The 26084-nt window shown below is 46.6% G+C and overlaps 2 protein-coding genes across 3 annotated transcripts in view; one reads left to right on the top strand and one right to left on the bottom strand.

Annotated features, from left to right (window-relative positions):
- Positions 1 to 8805, top strand: part of LOC118369398 (bone morphogenetic protein receptor type-1A-like) — a 66753-nt gene extending 57948 nt beyond the window's left edge. For both annotated transcript variants that reach the window (XM_052498490.1, XM_052498489.1), the window contains exons 4-13: positions 861 to 1020; positions 1422 to 1524; positions 1727 to 1826; positions 1963 to 2059; positions 2350 to 2488; positions 3132 to 3324; positions 3582 to 3879; positions 4154 to 4329; positions 4591 to 4721; positions 5020 to 8805. In XM_052498490.1, the coding sequence (XP_052354450.1) occupies positions 861 to 1020; positions 1422 to 1524; positions 1727 to 1826; positions 1963 to 2059; positions 2350 to 2488; positions 3132 to 3324; positions 3582 to 3879; positions 4154 to 4329; positions 4591 to 4721; positions 5020 to 5145 (1523 nt within the window). In that variant the 3' untranslated portion in view covers positions 5146 to 8805. The remainder of the gene's footprint in view (positions 1 to 860; positions 1021 to 1421; positions 1525 to 1726; positions 1827 to 1962; positions 2060 to 2349; positions 2489 to 3131; positions 3325 to 3581; positions 3880 to 4153; positions 4330 to 4590; positions 4722 to 5019) is intronic.
- On the bottom strand, positions 8672 to 25838 carry mmrn2a (multimerin 2a). Its single transcript, XM_035754131.2, has 8 exons — positions 25406 to 25838; positions 19004 to 19126; positions 18652 to 18758; positions 16624 to 16692; positions 15764 to 15991; positions 12504 to 12940; positions 10814 to 12329; positions 8672 to 9827 (listed from the first exon to the last, which is right to left on the bottom strand). The coding sequence occupies exons 1-8, from the start codon at positions 25765 to 25767 to the stop codon at positions 9418 to 9420; spliced, it is 3252 nt and encodes a 1083-aa protein (XP_035610024.1). The 5' UTR covers positions 25768 to 25838; the 3' UTR covers positions 8672 to 9417.
- Positions 25839 to 26084: the final 246 nt, after the last annotated feature.

Raw genomic sequence — 26084 nt, 5'->3', positions numbered from 1 at the left:
ATTTTAATGCAGCATTAGGGACTTAACGTATATTAGTGTGCCTCTCTGTAAAATGTCTTCTTCCTGGCTTTGTATCCATGGTGCCATGTATCTAGTCTTAATGGCTCTGACTGGCTCCTTAAGATGTCAGTAGATTTGTTGCCAAGGCCCCTTATTTAGGTGCGGTTAATACAGAGTCCTGGCAGTGCCCTCTCGGCTAGTTTAACCAGCGTAAACTGATTTTAGCAGTGAACATTTGCTGTGTACTAAACCTTGCCATTTATAAAGAACCACAACATAATGGCCTGCATGAATATTAGGTTTTTCCTCCGTTAAAACCATGCCGTTGTTTTCAATTTCATATGTAACTGCAATCAGATTGACAACAGTGATAATGTAGCGAACAACAGATGTTGGCTTGGCCCGCCAGTATTCTGCTCTGCTTACGCTCATGCATGTGATGGCTCTAACTGGACACTAGCACAGAGTATAAATAGCCCTCTGGCCATATATGGATCAGACTTATCACATGCGCACACAATTAGGAGCGGACCGCTCTCATATAAAAACAAATAGGGGGCAGCAGATAAATCAAACCCACCATAGGACAGTTGTGTTTACTATGAATATATAGCCTAGTATTTGACTACTCTAACTCTTCAAACCAGATGTTGTGTTAGGCGGGGGAATGAAAATGTTACACAATGTGTTTATGTTCTGTATTTCTGGCAACAGTGACGTGTGCAGTGAAAACCTGTGTTTTTGCGACGGCAGACAGTGTCTCCCAGATGGAGGGGGAAAAAGGATGGATTGTGACATTTTCACTGTCATTATAAAACGAAACCATCCCCCCCCCTCTCTCTCTCCCTCTGTCCATCCAGCTGGTCAGAATCCAGACCACATGCTCCATGGCACCGGGCACAAGCATGAATCCAGGAAGCCCGGGGACGACACCACGGTGGCTCCAGAGGACGCCGCCCGCTTTCTGAGCTGCTACTGCTCGGGTTACTGTCCAGAGGACCACAAAAATAACACCTGCGAGTGAGTAACCAACCAAGGCCAAATTCTTAATTGATATGTTTGTTCCAACTCTGACTTTTGGGTCTGTGATGAATGTCAACTCTGACTTAACTCCTCGATCTCAGCGCCATTGCCTTTTGGTACACCAGAAGTACATTAATATCCAATGGAACGATTTGTTTGCCTCGCTGCGTTGCAGTGCGTTCGGTGTGGTGCGTACGTTGGATTTATCGAACGTATGCGTCAAACTGTATGCGTAAACGACTTGACAGAAATGGTAGCAGAGGGTGAATGTTGAACCTTTGTTGCATACATATCCAGATGATACTGTGTACCATTTTGTGCAATGACTCTGAAGGTGTGATCGAGACGTAAGTGTGTTTGGGAACTGTACTCATTGAATTATACATTTTTTATTGCAGGACGAATGGCCAATGTTTTGCCATCATAGAGGAGGATGAGAACGGAGAAGCTATTCTGACCTCTGGCTGCATGAAGTATGAAGGCTCACATTTTCAATGCAAGGTAAGCGTGTGTTGTGGTCTGTATGGAAGGGGGCAGGACCGTGACACAGGGGTGTCAATTATATGTTGTAACATGTATTGTCATTATACGTGTGTGTGTGTATATAGCTATTATTCATATTTGAGTTATTGTTTGAATAACCCCTGTTGAATTGAGTGCCACAACAACAACAAAAAACATGGTTTCATTTCATTATTTTCAGGATTCGCCCAGGGCTCAGACAAGGCGAACGATCGAATGCTGCGGGACGGACTTCTGTAATCGGGACCTGCAGCCCACATTACCTCCCCCAATGGACACTGGTGAGGCTTAGGGCCAACTATGTTACTCTACTGCTGGTGTTCCTCTGTATAGTGGCCCCAGAAGAGTATTCTTCTTGTGCTGGTATGTCAGGGTCTGATACTGAATTTAATTTGGGGACTCGTGGTGTTCTTGCAGGTTCCTACTTTGGCAGTGCCCACTGGCTGGCGTTCCTTATATCAATGACCGTATGCTGCTGCACTCTCATCTGCATCACAGTAGTCTGTTACTACAGGTAGGACTACTCCAGAGACAAAACTGACACAAAGCGAGATTCCAACTTTATTTCCATATGTATATGGGAATTGAGTCCTGGTTAACTTAACTTGTGGGAGAATATTAGTCAGTCACATGTTGGTGTCAGTTAGCATTTCTATGAATACTTTCATGGGTTTGTGGCTAAGTTGGACTGTTTTCGACTGTTTGGGGGTAAAGGCAGATTGTTGCGACAGTACTGCGCTTGACATTAATCTATTGTAGCTTTAGCATGTGTGCCCTGTACTGATCTGTATGTGTTCCTGTCAGGTACAAGTGGCAGACGGAGCGGCAGCAGTACCACCGGGACCTGGAGCAGGACGAGGCCTTCATCCCTGTGGGAGAGTCTCTCAAAGACCTCATCAACCAGTGCCAATCTTCTGGCAGTGGCTCTGGGCTCCCCCTGCTGGTAAGGACCCCTCACTGCACAGGGAGGGGCTTTGGAGCATGTGACCTGGGTGAAAAGCCTTTAGCTATGGTTACATAATAGGTGACTCAAAATGTGACTTCTGCTTTCCAGGAAAGAGTAACAGCGGTTATGTGTGTGTCTTTGTCCATAGGGAGGTTATATTAGGTTAAGTGAATTTGTAAATTATAAACTGGATGGTTCGGGCCCTGAATGCTGATTGGCTGACAGTCGTATACCACTGGTATGACAGAACATATTTTTACTGCTCTCATTACATTGGTAAGCAGTTTATAATAGCAATAAGGCACCTCTGTGGGTTTGTGGTATATGGTCAGTATACCACGGCTAAGGGCTGTATCCAGACACTCCGCATTGCGTCGTGCTAACAACATCTCTTAGCCGTAGTATATTGGCCATATACCCTCGGGACTTATTGCTTAAGTATAACATCATGGGCCTTACAAAGCAAAACGTGCACATCTGGCTTGCAACAGCGAATACCGCCTTGCAACAGCGAATACCGCCTTGCAACAGCGAATACCGAATTAACAAATGGTAAAGGTTGTAGTAGGTATGATCTGTGGTAAACTACTGTTGATCTGATATGAATGCTCAGTGCCTCTCTCCCTGATGTGTCTTGTAGGTGCAGCGCACCATTGCCAAGCAGATCCAGATGGTGCGTCAGATCGGCAAGGGGCGCTACGGCGAGGTGTGGCTGGGCCGCTGGCGGGGAGAGAAGGTGGCCGTCAAGGTGTTCTTCACCCGGGAGGAGGCCAGCTGGTTCAGAGAGACCGAGATCTACCAGACAGTCCTCATGAGGCACGAGAACATACTGGGTAAGTGCCGTTCCTACCACTCGCATGTAGCAAAGACGACAGCTATCTCTGCCTCCATCTAAGCCATATACTGCCGTTTACTTTAGTCTAAATTAGTCTCAATCTAGGTGTAATGTGGAGAGCCTTGATTGACTGTGATCTTAGGTCTACATTTGCCCTTGTACATACATGGCTGAGGTCAACAGTCATATATCAGGGCAAGGCCTACATCTCACTGCAGCACTAAACACCCCTCACTTCTCTCCTCACGTCTGCAGGTTTCATAGCGGCAGACATCAAGGGTACCGGGGCCTTCACCCAGCTCTTCCTCATCACAGACTACCACGAGAACGGCTCCCTGTACGACTACCTGAGGTTCACCACGCTGGACACCCAGAGCCTGCTGCGACTGGCCTACTCCGCCGCCTGCGGCCTATGTCACCTCCACACGGAGATCTACGGCACCCAGGGCAAGCCGGCCATCGCCCACCGAGACCTGAAGAGCAAGAACATCCTGATGAAGAAGAACGGCACCTGCTGCATCGCTGACCTGGGCCTGGCCGTCAAGTTCAACAGGTAGGATGCTGCTCAGCAATGAAGATTTTAATCCAGGTTCTATATATTAGCCACAAATAAAGAAAACTGACAAATCGGGAGGGGGAGTAGCTGAGCTTGTCCGATGAGCAGCAATCATTTTGTGTTATAAAACACTTTGCTACGGTGTGCCCTAATGTACACAACCCATGTTTTCACATATGGCCGTTCCTCTGAAGAGTTCTGAACTGTTGTTTCTGGAGCGCTATTGACCATTTCCCTGTAGATTATTCTGAATTCCCGTTCTTGTCCTCAGTGATACCAACGAGGTAGACGTCCCTCTGAGTACACGGGTGGGGACCCGGAGGTACATGGCCCCAGAGGTGCTGGCCGAGACCCTGAACAAGAACCACTTCCAGGCCTACATCATGGCTGATATATATAGCTACGGCCTCGTCATCTGGGAGATTGCCCGCCGCTGTATAACAGGAGGTACGGACACACATAGACGCTTACACACACACACACACACACACACACACACACACACACACACACACACACATTATAGTTCTGAACCTACAGGCATACCGGTATTTGTGTACCCGTTGATACTGGCAATCCAGACCAGTCACTACGTAAACAGTAATGGGCGTAAGATTTCAACTGGTTATGAAAAGCACTACACACGGTATTGTTGAACCAGTGTTCTGTCGCACACCGTTCTCTCTCTCTCTCTCTCATCTCTCTCAGGTATAGTGGAGGATCATCAGCTGCCATACTATGAGATGGTGCCGTCAGACCCGTCCTTCGAGGACATGCTGGAGGTGGTGTGTGTGAAAGGGCTGCGGCCCACCGTGTCCAACAGGTGGAACGGTGACGAGGTGAGTCTGAGAGTGGAGCTAGCCACGAATGTCAACACCTGCGTCACTGCGGGGACATGATTTATCAGGGGAATATTGTTTTGATTGTTTTGTTTCAGAAAGTGAAGAGCGTATACTTGGCATTTACACAAAGGCGATTATCCTATTGTAGCAGTGTTGGCGAGAATGCATTTGTGTTTATTAGTAGTGCTTTTTCAGAGTGGTATATATGCAAGCTTAGCAGCACTTTAAAAACAATGCATAAGCAGAAGGAAAAACAACTCCTACAATGTTGTGTGTGTGTGTGTGTTTTCTCCAGTGTCTGAGAACCATGCTGAAGCTGATGTCTGAGTGCTGGGCCCACAACCCCGCCTCACGCCTCACCATCTTACGAGTCAAGAAGACCCTGGCCAAAATGGTGGAATCACAGGACATCAAAATGTGATATTTTACCCCTACGTACTCAACACAGCTCGATCTAGAGCCCGAACTCCCCAGTGTGTCCTAATGTCATGATGCAGAATATGTCACCTCTGTTCAGGAGGCGGGGGAGGAGAAACAGTGGATGGGGGGAGGGGGGACCCTGCCACAGGGCCTTGGACATTATGAATCTCTATAACCACAATGGACAGACGCTGCTGCAGAGGTGTTTTTTGACTAAAGGAAACTGTATAGGTTCACTCTCCCGCCTATTCCCTCCCTGGCCAGAGGAGTTCTGGGTTGTAGGAAGCAACGTACTGCGATTTGACGCTTTCTGTGAAAGCCAAAACATGACATGGTGTGAGGAGGGGGAAGGACATGTGTCTGCTCACATGTTGATGGACAAAGTCATATTATGTAGGAACTTTAGAGCCACACTTCAAACCAAGACACTGCCCTCGCAATCGTCACCTCCCCGCCAATCATGTTCAATTTTAGCCTGTAAATGTTTTATGCCAATTTTTTCCCCCCCTCTTCAGGACAGTCTTCTCCTGCCATATGGAAATATAACTCTTGACTCTTTAAGTAGAGTAATTATGAAATAAGGTACTATAATTATGTGAATTTAAATGTAAATGTATATTGGATCGATAGATGCTGTGCCTACAAAAAAAGAACCATACTGCAATGGTATTCACGTCCAGTGGGCTTCAAATGCGACCTGCTTCAAGAGCTACGAGCAAATCCAGACAACCAAGGACATTGTAAGAGGGGATACTCGGCTTGCCTTAAGTCAACAACTCACTGTGCTTCCTATAACAAAGTTCAACTCGGTAACTTCTCCTGTCACATTTGACATGAAAAGGACAACTGGGGAGAAAAATATTTGCTGCATAATTCTATTCAGAAGGAAATGTGTAAATAGGAAGTCAATCTGTGTCCCGTCCTGTCGCTATGCTTACCCCTTCTTCCCTTATTTGTTCCTCTGTGTATATACGCTATGTCTTCTGGGAGGAATGTCCAGAACACTAAACATTGAGTCTTGTTCATAGATATTATAAGCTGTATTTCCCTCCAGCTCTTCACTATTGCTTTTAATTCCATGTTGAGTTATAGATATTCTATGAGTGGCCAACTTTCATATTGCCAAACATCATGTGAGCTCGGCCATTGGACTGCAGTAATGAAGAAGTCCACATTAGTTTGGAAAATATGCCATATTTTATTAACTTAAAGTACAAATATATAGCTTACTCAATGCTATGGTAAATGACAGTTACTTGTGCTAAAAACATTTAGAGCTGTAATGCCAATGAAGTTTGTTGATCCATCAAGCTTCCTCAGGTGTGCGAGACAGAATTACAGCCAAGTAAAGTGAACTTGCAGTAGATCGCGACACCGAATTTAGACTGTTTCGAGACGCATGCGAGTACAGTTGAAGTCGACAGTTTACATACACCGTAGCCAAATGCATTTAAACTCAGTTTTTCACAATTCCTGACATTTAATCCATGTAAAAAGTCCTTGTCTTAGGTCAGTTAGGATCACCACTTTATTTTAAGAATGTGAAATGTCAGATTTATTTCAGCTTTTATTTCTTTCATCACATTCCCAGTGGGTCAGAAGTTTACATGCACTCAATTAGTATTTGGTAGCATTGCCTTTAAATAGTTTAACTTGGGTCAAATGTTTCAGGTAGCCTTCCACAAGCTTCCCACAATAAGTTGGGTGAATTTTGGCCCGTTCCTCCTGACAGAACGTGTGTAACTGAGTCAGGTTTGTTGGCCTCCTTGCTCACGCATGCTTTTTCAGTTCTGCCCACAAATTTTCTATGGGATTGAGGTCAGGGCTTTGTGATGGCCACTCCAATACCTTGACTTTGTTGTCCTTAAGCCATTTTGCCACAACTTTGGAAGTATGCTTGGGGTCATTGTCCATTTGGAAGACCCATTTGCGAACAAGCTTTAACTTCTGGATTAATATCTTGAGATGTTGCTACAATATATCAACATAATTTTCCATCCTCATGATGCTATCTATTTTGTGAAGTGCACCAGTCCCTCCTGCAGAAAAGCACTCCCCCAACATGATGCTGCCACCCCCGTGCGTTACGGTTGGGACGGTGTTCTTCGGCTTGCAAGCATACCCCTTTTTCCTGCAAACATAATGGTCATTATGGCCAATCAGTTCTATTTTTGTTTCATCAGACAAGAGTACATTTCTCCAAAAAGTATGATCTTTGTCCGCGTGTGCAGTTGCAAACCATAGTCTGTCTTTTTTATGGCGGTTTTGGAGCAGTGGCTTCTTCCTTGCTGAGCGGCCTTTCAGGTTATGTTGATATAGGACTCGTTTTACTGTGGATATAGATACTTTTGTACCCATTTCCTCCGGCGTCTTTACTAGGTCCTTTGCTGCTGTTCTGGGATTGATTTGCACTTTTCGCGCCAAAGTACGTTCATCTCTAGGAGACAGAACGCGTCTCCTTCCTGAGAGCTATGACGGCTGCGTGGTCCCATGGTGTTTATACCTGCGTACTATTGTTTGTACAGATGAACGTGGTACCTTCAGGCAAATGGAAATTGCTCCCAAGGATAAACTAGACTTGTGGAGGTCTACAATTCTTTTTCTGGGGTCTTGGCTGAGTTATTTTGATTTTCCCATGATGTTAAGCAAAGAAGCACTGAGTTTGAAGGTAGTTTTTAAAATACATCCACAGACACACCTCCAAATGATGCCAATTAGCCTAACAGAAGCTTCTAAAGCCATGACATTTTCTGGAATTTTCCAAGCTGTTTAAAGGCACAGTTAACTTAGTGTATGTAAACTTCTGACCCACTAGAATTGTGATACAGTGAATTATAAATGAAATAATCTGTCTGTAAACCTAAGTGTATGTAAACCTCTGACTTCAACTGTATATACAAATCCACAGGTTTCCTTAGTGCCGTTATCTGTGGGCCAGTGCGGAGGGTAGAGCCAGCCCATTGATTACCATTTACCACAAGAGGAACTGCATTTTTAGATCTTTCACTTTTCAGACAGGACAGAAAGGAGAAATATGAAGTGAGAACTTAATGTCCCCTCATCTGAACCACTGTCCTTACCTCTTGCCGGTGTGATGATGACGAGGAAGCCTCGTCAGAGATTGTGCCCCTGATAAGTTATGGTTCAACCTCTTGCATAGGCTCTATGTTTTGGCCAGTGTGTTCTTAAAACATTCTCTTTCAAGTCCCTGGTCCTATTGTGTCTGCTGTCTCTTCTATCTAATGCTTTTGCTTCACTTTTGTCCATACAAATGCGTAAAACAACATATATGCTGCATAGCTTTAGCAGTGCTTGTGGGTTTGCACTCATAATGTGTGCTTATGTTTAAGTGTGCATGTCCGCTGAAATCCTAGTGTGTGTGTGTGTGTGTGTGTGTGTGTCAGGACAGTTTCTCTGTGAAATAAGCTAACAGTACATGGTAGATATTTAAGAAAAATACTTCACCCAAGCAGTAACTAGTGTTTTCCTGTCGTTTGTAACATGCAAGAAAACCATCTAGAATAATCTCTTAATGTGTAAATCTTTAATGTGTTTTTGTACAGCATCGGGCCTTTGAGTTTACCAAGGAAAGAAAACTATTCTCTATACAGCCTGTCCAATGTATCCATTTTTAAGTAAATAACCTTATTTTAGTACACAACTTTGTGGTCTGGCCTTGGGTTATTTACGCTTTCTTTTTGATGAGGCTTAACCTAGTAAGGTGTCTAGCACGTCCGTCTACTGGAGGAGAAACATACAGCATATTGATGTACTGTAATATAGAGTTCACCTCTTCACACAATCAATTCCTCAGTCCCTTCACTTCATTGATTTATGTTCACTGTAGTCTGTATGGAGCCAGTGTCTTGTAGAAAATGTTTTTTCTATACCTGGGTCCTCATACATGTATAAGCAATGTTGCAGTCATAAAGCACTGAAGGCACACTATTATGGTAGCATGTGATATCTTAAAGAGCCCACCTTCTATTCTGAGTCAGTGTTTTCTATAGAATATGGTTTTATGGTCCAGAATGCTCATGCTCCCGTTCCCCTTATAACAGCCTACAACAGGGAAGTTGTATTGCAACACTTTTAAGTGGTATACTGTATGACACAGGAAACATGTTTATACTCCCTCAACCATTTTATATACGCTCCTCCCAGTATCAATGTAAGAGATCGAAACACGGGTGGCATAGCAGCTGTTAGTCTAGTGATTTGATTTCGCTCAGTCCAACGTCTCTCCTCTGACTGCAGACCGGCCACAGCTCCCTCAGGTGGTGTGATGAAGGAGAAGCCCAGCGAAGACGTTGTCCTTAGGGTCATCAGTCACCAGAGTCCCTTCCAACAGTTCGAGACGGAGCTCCTCTCCTTGGCGCAGCTGTAGGAGACACACACGGGTGACGGGGCCATACAATGCCATCTTGTCCTGATGCAGAGTGGCAGCCAGCTCCCCATTCTCTCTCCTCAGCCCAGATAGCGAGGGACCAGTTTCAAAGTTCAATGTCAGCACGAAGAGGTAGACCCCTGCTAAAGGTGCTTGGAACATCCCAGTGTGAGTGGAGTACATCTGGCCGAGGTTTAGGTATGTGTCCCCCGAAACCAGCAGGCTGTCACTTGGTCTGCTGCGCTGTATGCTTCTGGCCAAAAACATCAGGGGACTGTCCCTCAGCTTGGATAGAACTGAAAGAGAAGAGACAGGGAATTGTCAGCTGTTCTCTGCTATCTGTTCATATGAACCCTTGTCATAGACACTCACATGATTGGATCACTTAATAAGCTTGAACTAAAAAAAAAGAAATGTTCACCAGGGGGCAGTCTTGTGTTGTCTGTTAGTGTTTCTGGTAATGTTGATACCCTCAGTCATGCTAACAGCTCCTTTTAACCCATTGCTAACACTTACTTGAGGGTGTTGCACTGTATAGATCCCCAAGGATCTTTCTTTGTTTAAAGTGCATTCTGGTCTTAAGGGAGGTTTAGAAAGAGATGTGGCCCAGCATGATAGAGGTACAGATAACTGCCAAAATAAAGGAAACGCCAACAGTGTCTTAATAGGGTGTTGGGCCACCACGACGGGGAGCTGCTTCAATGCTCCTTGGCTTAGATTCTAAAAGTGTCTGGAACTCTATTGGAGGGATACGACACTACTTCCATGAGAAATTCCATAATTTGGTGTTTTGTTGATGGCGGTGGAAAACGCTGTCTCAGCCGCCTCTGCAGAATCTCCCATAAGTATTCCAATTGGGTTGCGATCTGGTGACTGACAAACACACACCCTTTTAACCCCCTATGCTCCTATGACACCCCTCTTTCGAAGTCTTTGCTAGAATCTCAATTGCATACTCCTCATGTCCTCTCTTCTCCGCCTCCTCAAAACCCATTGGATGAGAAAGCCAGAGGTCCCTCCCCTCTGACCTTCTCTTCCAATGGGTTTTTGAAAAGGAGGCAAGGAGAAGACATGAGGAGTATGCAGTAGATGAAAGGCCACTGTAGGCAAAATAATGAGCAACTGGGCATTTTTAAACATGACCCTAAGTATGATGGGACATTACTTAATTAACTCAGGAACCACACCTGTATGGAAGCACCTGCTTTCAATATAATTTGCATTCCTCAAGTGTTTCCTTTATCTTGGCATTTCCCTGTTTTTTTAATAGATTGATGCCTACCTGATGTATCCCTCCTGCTGCGAAGGTTAGCGCGCTCTCCAATATGATCTTTTATCCCCTCTTTCTTGTCCTTGCGCTTCCTCTCTCTCTTCCTTTCCTTCCTCTTCATCAGGGCCCACAGCTGGTCCAGGTCCAGGGTGCTCTCTGATTCGGCCAGCCCCTCTGAGTTACTGAAGACATTCTTAAAGAGCCGCAGATGATTCTCTAGACCCTTCCTCAGCCAGGCCACCTCCACCTGCATTTTGGCCTCCACACCACCAGCGGTGCTGTCTTTGGTGATGTTGCAGCTGGCAGGGCAAGGCCTGTACTCCAGCCTGTTGACCTTCTCCCCCAGCTCCTCCACTGCTTTCTCAAGGCTACGCAGGTCACTGTCCGAGTAGTCTTGCCTGTCCTCAGAGGCTGCTGAGTCCATGAGGTGGTCACTCCTCTGGTCTCCACTCCTCCTCTTCAGCCCGCGGGAGGCCAAGTCTACTAGCACGGAGGGCTCGTCTGAGGATGGGACTTCCTCTGCCCGGACAGCCTCCAGCAGGGTGGTGAGGCTGAGGTTCTGGCCCCTGATCTGATGCTGCATGTGCTGGAGCCTCTTCTGCAGCGCTGGGATGGAGTGAGCCTCCTGTTTGTGGAGGGGCCAGTCCATGAACCCCATCACCTCCTCCCCCAGGAGCATCTCCAGCACTTCAGTGTGGCGGATGGCGTCCTTCAACAAAGAGTAAAAGGAGCTGGAGAGGTGGCGCATCTCAGCCTCCAACCTCTTGTCGCTCTCCTGCAGGCTGAGCACGTCCCTGTGGCTGCCCAGGACTGAGGTCATCAGCTGAGTCAGGTTGTTTTGGAGAGTTCTGGTCTTCTCTTGCTCGAAGGCCAGGGAGGCCATGACGTCGTCCACAGAGGGACCCCAGTGCTCCGACCCAGCATCGGTGCTTCCATCCAGGGCCAGCCGATTGTCGTTGGCCAGCTCGGTGACGTTGGTCAGGCCCTGCTCCAGACGGGAGAAGGAGGCGGTGAATGCCTGGCAGTCACAGTCTCCGGCAGCGCTGACGTTCTGGTAGAATTGTGTGTACAGGTAGTCCATGTCAGTCTCCATCTCCTGCAGCTGCTCCGAGTGGATGGTCAGGTTGCTGGCCAGTTCATTGACGCGGTTCAGCACGGCTACTTTAGCCGCTTCCACCTCCAGGCCCGTCTCCATGAACTGGATCTGGCTGTTCCTCCCCGTCTGGGCAATGTTCTCCTCAAGGTCTCGGAAGCCCCTCTTCAGGTCCAGGACGTTGTCATTGGCCATCTCTAGGTCTTCCACCAGGGCATTTACCCTCACTGTGTTGTTGACCACCTTGTTGTCCAGACGGGCGATAGCCTCCCACACTGCTGAGTCCTTTGGAGGCTGCTGGGCCTGACTGGGATGGACCTGGCTGGGTTCTCTCCTGGCCCCTGGGTTGGTCAGGTGCCTCTGGAGCACTTCACTCAGACGGTCCTGCTCCAGCTTCATGTCTGACAGGGTGGCATTCATGGACTGGAGATTAACCTACCCAGGAGCCATGAAAGACATGAAGAATATTTTTCTCACTTAATGCCCATAATGTGCAAGTCTTAAAAGTCTGTTACTAACGCAGAAGTGAGGAACTAAATCTAAAAGTTTTTAATTATGAAATAGTTGCGTTACCATGCCATGAGATACATTAATGAGTGATTCGCTGACCTGTAACATCTTGTGGTTGCGTTTGATCTTGCCGTCAATATCTGTCTTGAAGTTGGTGATGTTATAGTGCAGCATGGCATGCTGGGAGTGTAGCCTGTCTGCCATCTCAGCTCTCTGTCTCTCCAGTTCCCTCCTCACCTCCTTGGTGTCTTGGAAACTCTGCTCCAGCTTAGCCTCCAAGGCCTCGGGACCCTCTCCAGCCCCTGCTCCACGCAGGGCTGCCTCCTCTACCTCCCACTGAGAGTTCTGGAGCAGAGCCACATCCCGGGACAGACCTTCAACCTCCTGGGTTAGGTGCTCCAAGGTGCGGTTGTAGCCATCCAACATGGGCTGGAGCTGGGACATTAGCAGGGCCATCATGTGGAGTAGAGGGAGGGGAGACTGGGAGTCTTGGTAGGGCAGTAGAGGGACAGCTTCCACCTCATCCCTGATTGGATCTGGGAGACAATCCAGGAAGTCAGAGCACAATATTTACTCACATCAATCGGTTTAAAGCATCAGAACTAGACATATTTTCAGTTTTAGACGTATCCACTTTGTAACTGCACAAGGCTGAGATGACACCTCAACAATTCTACACACATTAATGTGTATAGGAACAGAGCAAGACTCCTTTTCAATACCTGTTAGAATGTATTCTCTTGTAAAGGCCAGTCATATCAGTTGTGCCATTAGTTCTTTAGGAACAGTTATGAGAGCCCTTTGTCTTTCAAGAAATATTCAACATGTGTTTGGTTTTATCCCCAAAAATTGTTTTCAAAGTCAAATGGCAAGCTGCCAAAAATAGGAATAATAACATTTTCAGACCTATATTTGGACATTTAATTTCCCTTATGTATTGGTCTTACCAGACTGATTACTGCTGTGCAGCGAACATTGATGTAAACTCACGAGATCAGGCAACTTGCGAGGCTACACATGTATGCCCCCTGGGAATAAGTCCCAGTTCTGACACTGTCACCCTTGTATCTGGACAGAGTCCAGACCCCCAAGCTGCTCTGCTTTAAAGTGTGATCTATGTGATCAGAGGGCCTCTCGTCATTTAGGGCTTGTTTTTCTAATAACATTGGAAAGACCCTCCATTAATTCAGGGAGAAAAACACTGTTCCCTTATGCTTTCCCTCTAAGAGGTCAGATACAGTGAGGTCATACTGAGAGAGGAAATCAGGTCGCCCCCTGCCATGAGAGTTCTACAAAGTTGGAAGAGGTTCTCTATTTTTTTTTTAAATCCCACCGATGAAAAGAAGTAGGAAAGTAGTGTTTTCAAATAATTTCACTAATTTCCCTGCTATGTTAAAGAGAAACTTTAACAATAACATGTAGGCCGATTTGTCTTTAGTCTGAGTTGATGGAAGTCTGATTGGTAATTTATTCATCCAGACATTACGTCATGGTCTTAGCCTGTTGAGTCTTTCCCAAACAAGAATAATATGTCACAGGAAGTGAAAATATACCACAGCAGCAAAAACTATGGCACCCTTCACTGTGTGTGGCTGTAATATGAGACCTCACGCTATATCACCATCCCACTGCGGATTACATCATCCACACACACACACAATGTAATGGAGGGGGGATTTTTCCCAGAAGAAAGAGAGGATTTCCTGAGAAGGAAGCTGTAATGAGTATAAAGGGGGGAGGCACTAAGCTAGAGGTGTCACTGTGGAGGGATGGAGTCGTGGAAATGCTCCCCATAGATGTACGTGTATTTTTCCTGATCAAGCCTTCCCCCTTTCAACTGTGTTTATTTTTACAGCACTATTCTAAAGCCTGTCGATTCTCTCGGAGGATGTGAATGAGACAGGCAGTTGACCAGACAGTAGTGCATAAATAACAGCTGGGAGTATTAACATGCCAGACAGGAGCTTAGAGAAATAGGAGTATTTCACTGTCAGTTTTGTATTAACATTGTATTTACTTTTTTTATTGACTATGAGATGGTGAGTGAGCAGGTGTGTCCAGTATGTGTCTTTGCATGAGTGTCTCAGAGGTTAGAGCAGGGGTCATACATGGGTTTAGGAGTGTTGATGATTACCCTGCCTCCTTTTCATGGCCCTGATTTTAGGGGTGTTGATTACCCTGCCTCCTTTTCATGGCCCTGATTTTAGGGGTGTTGATTACCCTGCCTCCTTTTCATGGCCCTGATTTTAGGAGTGTTGATTACCCTGCATCCTTTTCATGACCCTGGTTTTAGGGGTGTTGATGATTACCCTGCCTCCTTTTCATGGCCCTGATTTTAGGGGTGTTGATTACCCTGCCTCCTTTTCATGGCCCTGATTTTAGGGGTGTTGATTACCCTGCCTCCTTTTCATGGCCCTGATTTTAGGGGTGTTGATGATTACCCTGCCTCCTTTTCATGGCCCTGATTTTAGGGGTGTTGATTACCCTGCCTCCTTTTCATGGCCCTGATTTTAGGGGTGTTGATGATTACCCTGCCTCCTTTTCATGGCCCTGATTTTAGGGGTGTTGATTACCCTGTCTCCTTTTCATGGCCCTGATTTTAGGGGTGTTGATTACCCTGTCTCCTTTTCATGGCCCTGATTTTAGGGGTGTTGATGATTACCCTGCCTCCTTTTCATGGCCCTGATTTTAGGGGTGTTGATTACCCTGTCTCCTTTTCATGGCCCTGATTTTAGGGGTGTTGATTACCCTGTCTCCTTTTCATGGCCCTGATTTTAGGGGTGTTGATTACCCTGCCTCCTTTTCATGGCCCTGATTTTAGGGGTGTTGATGATTACCCTGCCTCCTTTTCATGGCCCTGATTTTAGGGGTGTTGATGATTACCCTGCCTCCTTTTCATGGCCCTGATTTTAGGGGTGTTGATTACCCTGTCTCCTTTTCATGGCCCTGATTTTAGGGGTGTTGATTACCCTGTCTCCTTCTCATGGCCCTGATTTTAGGGGTGTTGATGATTACCCTGCCTCCTTTTCATGGCCCTGATTTTAGGGGTGTTGATGATTACCCTGCCTCCTTTTCATGGCCCTGATTTTAGGGGTGTTGATGATTACCCTGCCTCCTTTTCATGGCCCTGATTTTAGGGGTGTTGATGATTACCCTGCCTCCTTTTCATGGCCCTGATTTTAGGGGTGTTGATGATTACCCTGCCTCCTTTTCATGGCCCTGATTTACCTCCTAAAGCACAGTCACAATCCTGGCCTTGGTGGTCCTAACTTATAGCTTATTTAACCAGGCATCCTAATGTTTCCCCACTGTGATTAACATGTTAGTACAGCACTGGTGATTCTAAGGTCCCAACTTACCTCCATGGTTGAAATCCCGCTGGTGGTGGTTAGGGTTGTGGGGGTGGTCGTAGCCATGGTGAGGGATGTGCTCTTGGGCCTGTCGAGGGTATGAGGGGGACTCTCGGGACTCTGTGTGTTTGTTGTTGTTGTCAGCCTCTGAGGCATGGAGTTCGTACAGAGGATTCTCAGACGCCTGGAAGTCATTCTGCTCCCTCTCAGCCTGGTGGGTGAGTCTAGACTGTGCACCTAGACCAACAGACAGATTGATGGGATGTTAGGAGAGGCTTTCATTCAACACAGTAGCACAGAGTAGTAGCTGTGTCTCTCTTCCCTGACCATGAGAACATAGCCTTGGGTTAGCTCTCTGTCCCCCCACTTCTGACCCCACTTCAGCCAACCCTGTGTGTGTGAGTGTGCTTGATTAGTGTGTGGAACACAATGGCTATTCGACTCCAGTAGTGGTCAAGAATTAGTTATGAGACCTTTGTGGTTTAGGAAGCCCTCTCTATGAGGGGTGTGGAGGTACTGAAAGTGGACCAGCCGATAACGGAGGACGTTACGTCTTTATTTTGGCCTAGAATTGGCCCAAAAGGGCAGAGGGTTATTTTTAGGTCCCTAGTTATTTCTAGGTCACACCCCCTTTACAGCCTTGCTTGATGCCATGAGAACGGTTCACACACCCTTTTCCTCCCTCCCCTGGGAGATGAACTTCCCACGGCCTGCTATAGCTTTTATACAAATGCTCCTTCTTCTGGCGCACTAGCGTTTCCTCAGTTTGTTTGAGGCAGAGAGGGCGGCACGGGGCGTTTGATTGAAGGCCAGCTTACCCAGTCAACCCCCCCAACATGTAAACAGACGGGTCAGATGAGCAGACCTACCTGTGTGGTGAGGCTCAGTGTCTCTGGTATGTGGTCGTCCTGCCACCGTAGGGTCCGCAGGGTCAGACACTGAGGGAAAGAGGAAGCGAGAGGATAGCAGGGAGTGGATGTTACTTTTATTGGTTCCACCAGCTTTCGTGAACACATGACTTTCTCAGCCAGTGTCTATCGCCGAGTTAAGGGCCATTTCACGCATGGGAAATCTGTTTGAGAATGAACCTAAATCTTGCTCTTAGTACAAAGAGTCAGAGCCAAACTCATTAACTAATCCTGGAGAAAGTCTCGAGTAGGCCTGTGGAAACATATTGCACCATGAGGTTACTTCTTATGCCAAAATGCAATTACTAACACTCAACCGTGTTGATGCTTGTCGACTTAGGGGCCGTGGCAGCCCATCATTCAGGGCAGGGGGGGGTCTTGCCTGTTTTGCATGTTATTTTGGCATTAATATGTGTCATATCAGTATGAAAGCAATATATATATTTATAATTTTTTTAATTTTTACATCTCTCATTCAGTTAATAAAGCTGCATATAAAGCTCCAAATAAAGCTCCAAAATGCAGGTGTTTCAGCTCAGTGCTTTCTGTGGTGGTGGTGGTGGTGGTGGTGGTGGTGGTGGTGGTGGGGCAAGCCAGCATAAAATAGGATCATATTGCCGTGATTGGCTCAGGGTTCTGTCACTCATGGGGACACAACGTCATTGCCAAGTTTATGTCCTTATTAAGAGTAGACATCCAAAATTTCAGCCCTTTGGGTCCTGCCATAGAGTTATATTACAAGTGGCCTTCCAAGAAGACTCCAGGTCATTGGCCACAGATAAAATTACATCAAATCACGTTACATGTACAGTAGCTTTGATTGGACTGATCATGTCAACATCTTACTTTCCAAGTCTTAGTTAGCAGTCATCATCATGAATCAAGTCGACAATCTACTGGCAAATAATTTTTAATCATTGTCATATGAAGAGAAATTATAGATAAAACGTATCGGTGCTCATCGGCCATGAAGATTACACAACAGGTTGGAAATTGCAAATTCAATGAGTCATTTGGAAGGAATCAGTGGCTAACTGCAAGCACTGCAAAGCAAACAGTAGCCTGCTATTCAATGGAGTAGCTGTGTTTCTTTTTTTTCTCAGAGTTCCCACCATAAATCCAGAGAATGATAAACTTTGACAGTTTGATGACAAAACCACCGCACCACCTTCATGTTTAAGTGAGCACATCACAAGCCATGGTGTAATACAAAGTGTTTGTTGTGTAGTAAACTGTTAGTAGCCCATGTGCATCACGCTAATAATTTGGTGTATTTTCACTTCTTAATTTCGCCTAACGTTACTGTTCTGACTCGGTGGTGCTGCACATGTAGCCTATAACCTGTTTGAGAAATGTCATCTAATATTGTAAGAGCTTTCATTGTCTGCTTTTATGCCCCCTTTATTTATACCAACGGTTCTGACTTGGTTACAGGGAAAATACTGTAAGAGCAGACCATGTTCTGCCTTCTGTCGCTGTAGTTTTCAAAAGTGCTGAACACATAGTCATGTTGACTACGTCCATCGTAGCTCGCTCATTAATGCCTTAATCGAAATTACAGAATGCCTCTTATCCGCTCATCTTTCCCTCATGCCATAGTTTCTACATCTCAATTGTCAGTAGAACCCACATTTGTTTAAGCAAGTCAGCCATATCGACTATGTTTTTAAAAAGGCAGTAAAGGACTGAATGAACTGTTTCGTTGCCAGACAAGGCTGCGCTGATAGCCAGGTGTAGCAGTGGTAAGGATTCACTCCATTTTACTGGAAAGAAAGCTCTGTTGTTGGGACAGCTTTATCTAGGCCCTAACAGTATGTGGGCACCGCTTGTCACCATTATAGTGCAATTAATGTATTGTTTAGTGTAGTGTCTTTTCTGGCATGCATCTGAACATATTTTGATTGTTTGCCCCACCAAGATGTACATGCTAAAATCGCCACTACTAGGGGTCCTAAAGTATACAGCATGTGTGCATCTCTGTTTCAGCACCTGTTTCCTCACAGTTCTCCCCTCCGTGTCCTGGGCAGCACCTCCACAACAGGGCTGTGAAGATCTTTTGCTTCTCTCTGTACACTGGCCGGGTAGAGAGCTTGTACCTAAACACAGAAAACAAGGTTTACAACCACACACACACATTGGATTTCGCCTGCAAATTGAACTGATGGATCGTAAATAAGATGTGTGTTGGAGACATTTGTGTTATCATTGTTATTATATGAGAATGCTGGATCGAGCAGTGTGTGGGGAATTTGAGTGTGCATTGTCAATCTGTAATGTAATGCAGTGTGCTGTTAACATGTGGTTGAAGTTGACGTTTGAATGCACAGTGGGCTGAACTCACATGACGAGCTGGCAGTCAGGCGTGCCATTGGGACAGGGGCTCTGGGACTTGATGGTGTATTTTTCTGTGCCACAGGATTCAACAATGGATTCAATGCGGCGGTGCACGAACGCACACCAGTTTCTGGAAGAGGACACAAGCACACAGCGTTCCATTGATACTGTTCAATATCTATGTGTAATGGAACAGGAAGCTGGGAGGCGGTTGAGATAATCAGGTTGCCAGGGGTGAAGGTCCATCTTCCTCCTGGACTTATAGTTCTCTCCGTCTTTGCTGCTGCTGTCTCACAGTTTGCTTGTTTGCAATTCTGTGGTTATCCTTCCTGTTTCTACAGGTCAGGGCTACAAACATAACATCCGCTCCAGAGAGGCACCGACCACTGGACTTTCCCATAACTTAACAGTTATAATGCATAGTGTTCCTTTTCATTTATCTTGATTCATTGTGAACAGGGCCAAACATTCAAATCCATGCGGCAGCATCTGCCTTTTCATTCGACCTTATTTGGTGTTATACTCTTAAAGCATGTATTGTTTGTGTGTTTGGGTGGCCTGCATTTCAAAAGGCGTTTCACAAATATTTTTCCGTTTTACCGGGGCTTTGTTGTTGAGTTGTCTTATCGCTCCTAGTGCGGTCTCCCTCCTGACCCCTATCCACCCCCCCACTTGTACAGTCAGCTTCAGAGCCTTGGCATGGTGACTCACCCGCCTGGTTCCTCCCAAGGGTAGTGCTGAAACAAGGATTCCCTGCTTACAACTCTGCCTTCTCAGCACGTACATAGCGCCTAATGACCGGCCAAAGACATCTATGGGCTGGATTTCTTTTCAGGACCTTCACACCGCTGTCTGCATATCTAATCAGGGAAATGGTATTCCCTTTCATTTTCCAGCAGAATTGTTTGATATCAATGAATTCCACAAGTATTTATCTATCTCAGATGGTTTCTGGAGACTTATGCCGTCGTATTCCATTTGACCCCCATGACCTTCATTTGCTACAGCGGCTCTCCCCTCCTGCCTAACCAGCACGTCACTGATCTGTGCTAACCTGTTCCAGACCGACTGTCCAAACATCCCATTAGAGAAGATGAAAGATAGCCAGGGGTCAGTCTACATCACAGCAGGGGTCATCTCTCCACCGGCCCCTGACCCAGGTGAAACAGGTGTGGAGGGGGGATGGATTTCACCGCTCCTGGGTGGCCCTGTCTGAGACGAACCCCACGCCCCCTTGTCCCTCGCAATCAAGACACGATCAGACGTGAGGTCATCAGCGAGGGAAAGAGTTGACTGTAAACACCAGGCGAGCAGGCGCCCTGGGGCCCCTCGAACTGACGTGTGTGGTGGGGGAGCAGTTAGAGTGTGACACGTCAGATCTGGTGTTTAGTGTTTTTTCTGGCTCACCTTGCTGAACCTGTGACTCAGAGACCCCACGTGGATGGAAAGGCAAAGTGAAGTGGCTGTCATGTTTTGCCAAACCACTCCCTCCCACTGTGGTCTGTAGCACTGTACGGAGGGGACACGGGTCAAGGGTTAATTAACTCTGCGTGTGTGTGTTTATGTGCGTTTGACTGCGAGGTTTTCCTGAGTAGGACAAGCTCTATCTGACCTAGCTCAACCGTTCAAGGTTAAGAATCCCTTTTAGACATAGCTATGAATGCATGTGCCATTCTCAGCCTTATCCCCCCCTCTCTGTTCCTCAGTCATGGTACCAGGACCTTGTATTGGAGGATCCTCAACATGAGTGTGTCATTAGCTCTCTAATCTACCACCTCTGTGTCCAGGCCACTCCAAACAAAGACCCTTGAAGTATTCAGGGGTGCAGCTGCAGAGGAGTGGAGAGGATTAAACCAAAATACTTCCTCTGTTTCCAAGACAACAGGTGGTTAACAAGCAAGTGACCACATCGTTGTGGCCCTGATATTGGAGTGTGGCCAAAGTCCTTCATGTATTGTACAGACACACGTACCGCCACGGCTCGTTTGAGAATTATTCCAGACTGCAGAGCCTGAGAATGTGTAGACCGGAGACATTTGACCTCTACTGATGAGGAGAACAAGAGGGTTCACCTTTTCCCTCACTCCGATCCAAGCCTGTCTTTCTCTTGGCCAGGATAGCTATAAATGCGTGGGCTCTGTAGGAGGGGAACTCATGCTGAATAAAGAGTTAGTGGGAGGGGTGTCACAACAACCCAGCACTAATCTCATATTTCATAAACTGAGAGAACACGGTCTCTTGATCCCCCTCGAACAGGCTCCAGCTCTACCACAGTGTTCACCTCCACACAGACTAAACAGTGCCACAACAAACAAGCTCCTCTAATAAATGCTCAGTACGTGAGGATCGCCATAAGACAGCAAATACAAGGAGATTGTTTCCCTTCCGATGCCAAACAGATCAAATCTTGAGCAATATCCTTGTTCAGCAGGACTGAATGTAAACTCCGAGTGTGGAATGTTTGGTGGAATGACTGGAGGGTCACTGATACTTTGACTATTTGTCCCCGTACAGTTTGTTTTGGCCTCTAGTGTGTCACAAACGCTGTTCTGCGCTCGAGCTCGTCTTTTGATATTACACAATAGAACAATATTATGCCATTTTTTACAATATGGGAACGTTGGTCTGGTGACCCCTGCTCTTTCTGCCATCCCAAGTGAAATGTGCACTCACTTTCTGGCCGAGAAAAAAGTGGAGACTGGATTCTTACCAGACCCCAGCAGTGGCTATGTGGTTCATAAAATTCTAGGAATTAGGTTTCTCACATACTGCTTGCCTGAACAGTTGAACATTTTCATTGGAAATTCACATTTCTCAATGTGAATTCCAATTAGTTAATTTGTCCTCTTGACCTCTACGATTACTTGCCCCTTCCACGCTCAACCCCACCGGCATGCTACTCGCTTGGCAGGTCTGCGTCAGATCTGCCCCATGTCACTTCCTCCTGGTCTGCTGTGACATCATGGAGGGCCATTCCTGGGAGAGCACAATAGCTGTGTAATTACCTCCTGTAGGCCTACGGCTCCCATCTCTGGCGTCGACCAGGAAGGAAGTCTCTGACGCTCTCATACATCGTAACCTACTCTATCCTGGGACACTCCCCCACGCAGCATATCAACATACACAAACACAGACAACATACACACTCTGGGGAAGAGAATCTCAAATCCTTTTCCCCAGTCACTTTCCACTGCAAATGCATTTGGCAAACCCTCACACAGATTTGGTGGGGAGTTTCTCTATCATGGTGATATGATACTAGAGCTGTGTTCACACTTCGACACCGGCCTCTCCCACAGTCTAATCATTGAGGTCAGTGGGGTTGATTAGGCCTCTGGCTGGGAGGAGAGCCGAGGTTGCCAAACAGTTTTTTATTTTTTTACCTTTTATTTAACGGGGCAAGTCAGTTAAGAACCAATTCTTATTTTCAATGACGCCCTAGGAACAGTGGGTTAACTGCCTGTTCAGGGGCAGAACGACAGATTTGTACCTTGTCAGCTCGGGGATTCGAACTTGCAACCTTAGTCCAACGCTCTAACCACTAGGCGACCCTGCCGCCCCGGTTAATCAAGTTAGCTAAGAGGCTCTGTAGTCTTGTTCAAGGTTGAAGAGTCATGTCATGATGCTAAATCATTATTTTTTTTATAGTACTAACAACACCAGACCCAGATACTCCTTTTGCAAGATAAGTGAAGAACTAATATTAACAGAAGAGCTTTGTTTTTAGTTTCAAAGCCCAGACTCCTCTTTGCTTGTTGCTTATACAGTACAGCTGGCCTGGATAACACTGTCCCCTTTATACTGCGCTGTGGCCTTTTTTACATGTTTTATTTAGTTCAAGAAAAGCCACATTGTGTCGGAGAGTGTTCAAAGTGTGGACCCTGACTGCTGCAGATGTTGATTCGGAAACAAAAGAGAAAATAACCAGATGATTATGGAGGCCCTGTTAGCCATTGAGTCGACATGGACTCTGAAACCCGATGGTACACAAAAGGCCTTTGTGCCAATGCCACTGGCAGAGCGGCAAGGCCAAGCACACTGAGAATCAAAGCTGATCCCCTTCGGCCATATTTTATGACCGTGAGTCAGAGGGTGAGTGTAAAGTGAGCGCATAGCAGCAACAAAGCAGAATTTGCCACACATCCATTCCAGACACGAAGCCATTCGTGCTGCGTCGGTGGTGGGTTGGAAGGCCCTTTTCCGAGTGGTCCGGAACGGTCGGCTGAGAGATAGGAAGGGAGCGGATGGGACGGAGTTTCCGCTCTGGAACCTGGAGCTGGGAGATGTAATCAGCCCACGGCAGAGCCTCCCACGAGGGGGCTAAGTACAGCCTCAGAACCCTTCTACGGACCCCAGCCGGAGCGTCAGGTTTTAGACTTGAACATGTCTTGATTTCATTATTTGAGCTTTTCTTCCTATTATGTTGATTGTAATGATAGTGCGTAATGAAAGACATTTGTTTAAAAGGACAGTTAATCATGCAATGCCATGAGAGACGATGCTACAGATGGTACCTCCATCACACACTAGAGTGCTCTGTGTTGCATTTAAATATCTGAGCAGAATGAATTAAAACAGCTGAAGCAGTTAACTCCTCCTCCCTCATACTTGCCTTGTTCACGGGTTCATGTATTGAGTTGCTTAGCCTGTTGTCTGGGCCTGCTCCACTTTGCGTCCACACAGTTCTGTTTGCTAGCTACAATGTAGTAGCCCACAGGTCTACAGTACATTCCCTCCCTGTCTGTGGCCTTTCAGAGCTCCCAATGGCCCAAAGCCTCAGGTCAGCCGTGAGCCGTCCATCCCGACGCCCCTTCCATATCCACACTCATCGCCCCACCCCCTGGGTTCTTACATATGCATTGTGTGCAGAATGAAACCTCCTCAGACCCAGCAGTGAAGCACAATGTTTGCACCACCGGAGAGAATGATCCTATTATCGTAGCACACACACATACGTATCATCTAGACCCTGAGCACTCTCTCAGGCGGTATACACACCAAAACAACCGGATCTGTTACACCCTGGGGATGCCAATAACACTGTACTGAAAACCATTCAGCACTAAAATACACGGAGATCTGATCTGTTAGTCAGTGTTATTCATGTGCTAAAAGGTACTCCGACACTGTTGGAGGACAAATATAAGTTTGTAACAACAAGAAATGGACATTTTAAGAAGAAGAAGAATAAACACTTTCCTTTTCGTAGTCAGTGCTCACTCTGACATTTCAGTTTACAGAATGTTTAGTTTTATTCTTAACAACCAATGTGTTTTCCCTTTACAGATTCCAAGGCCAAAGTGCATAGATTTTTTTTTTAACAATGAAGAGGAAGGACTCGCCTGAATACCTTTTCACATATCCAGTCTAACCATGAACCTGGGTTGAATTCCGAGGTAGCAAAAGACAGTATACTTTTTCCATTGCAGAGTAAGAGCTCTTCACACACTGACTGAATATACCTCTATTCACAAGTTGAACCCCCCCCAGCCTCCTCCGCCAGAAGAGCCTCCAATGAAAATTGTCCATCAGAGATATCACAGGTCACAACCTCACACTCCCCGGCCCAAACCTGCACTCCATTACAGTAATGGGGGTGACACACAAGAAAAAGGTATTCTTTGAGCAACATCGGAAAGTAAACGTTTAAGTGGCTGCTCTTAAGTAGGGCTAATCGCTGGCTGTTTGGGCTAGCTCCTCAGGGAGCACATTATCGGGGGATCAGACAATTTGGGGTGTAATGTATGTATCTGGGTTAGAAGAATGACGGTGTCCAGTAACTGTCTGGGGCAAAGATCAGGCTCTGCCAGCAGCTTGGGCTTTGAGCACAAAGTACAGGAAACCTATGGCTGTCTTATGGCTTTCTCTGCCATTAAGATGAATTACTATTGATTAGGCTTGTCGAAGGAAAACCATGAGCCTAGTTATGACACACCCGGCCAATGAAACCGTAGCAGTTTGTTTACGGACTCCTTCTGCTGAGGGCACATGTAAATATTTGCTAAACCACTTTGCCTTTTGTTTGGTTTCCCCCATGAGCACAAGCTTCGTGCTGATTGCAGAGGAAGATTGAAGAGATACCAAATGTTTCCACATAGGAGAGGTCGGAAAGAGTTGAATGTGCTGAGAGGGAAAAAGCCTACAGGAAGACACCCCCGTTTGAAACCCAGCCCTCATAAAAGACATATTTCTAGGCATTTGTGTGCTACCCCAGGTTCTCGACCTGGGTAGTTGCTGCTATTACATACATGCTGGTAGACCAAACATTGAATGTTCTGTTAGATGTGCATGCTGAGATGCATCTGTGTGTTTGTAGATCTACAGGTGGTGTGTTTTTCTACTCCTATAGATACTTGTCTGCACTGGCTGCCTATCAGCTGAGAAGTGGCTACTGTGAACAAACACTTACCCGGTGCGGGCTGGGTAGCTCCCTCCCTCTCCTGGTGCTGGTGCAGTCTCCTTGGGCAGCAGACCCAGGGGGTGTTGTCCAGGACCAGCCTGATGGGGTTGCCCATGTGGTCCGTACCTTACGGGGTGGTGGGCAGAGCCAGGGATATCAGGTCTGCGGCCATTGGGTCCATTCCTCAGGTGGGGGATGTCAAACTTCCCAGGTCCAGGGTGGACACCCACCCCCTGGGTATCCCAGCCTCCTCTCTCCACAGGCAAGCCTTGGTCCTCTTCCTCCACCTCAGGGTCTCTAGCCCTAACCTCACAGTGGGCCGTCACCATCAGCCCCAGCACCAGCAGCATCAGTTCCCCCACGGCTGTCATGTCTGCTTCCCCGCCTGGTCCTGATCTATCCACGCTAGCTAGCTGCCAAAAGCATCTGAGGCCTCTCCGGGACTGCTATTTGTTTTAAAAGAGTGGGTTTTGGAAATACCCCGCCCAATCTCCAAAAATCCTCCCCAGTCTGATTCCCCTCCCCCTGTTCCCCTCACTCACATATACTCGTAGAACACATGCACTCACACCACATCTCCCCTCCTTCTGAAGTTTTCAAAGCTCTCCAACAATCCTCGGAAATGAGCCTCCCACCCACCAGCCAGTTCCCTATGGAAAGGTCGCAGGCCCTGGAACAATGAGCCTGG

This window comes from Oncorhynchus keta, chromosome 36, assembly GCF_023373465.1.
Source record: "Oncorhynchus keta strain PuntledgeMale-10-30-2019 chromosome 36, Oket_V2, whole genome shotgun sequence".
NCBI lineage: Eukaryota > Metazoa > Chordata > Actinopteri > Salmoniformes > Salmonidae > Oncorhynchus > Oncorhynchus keta.
This window is presented reverse-complemented; position numbering and strand designations above follow the sequence as displayed.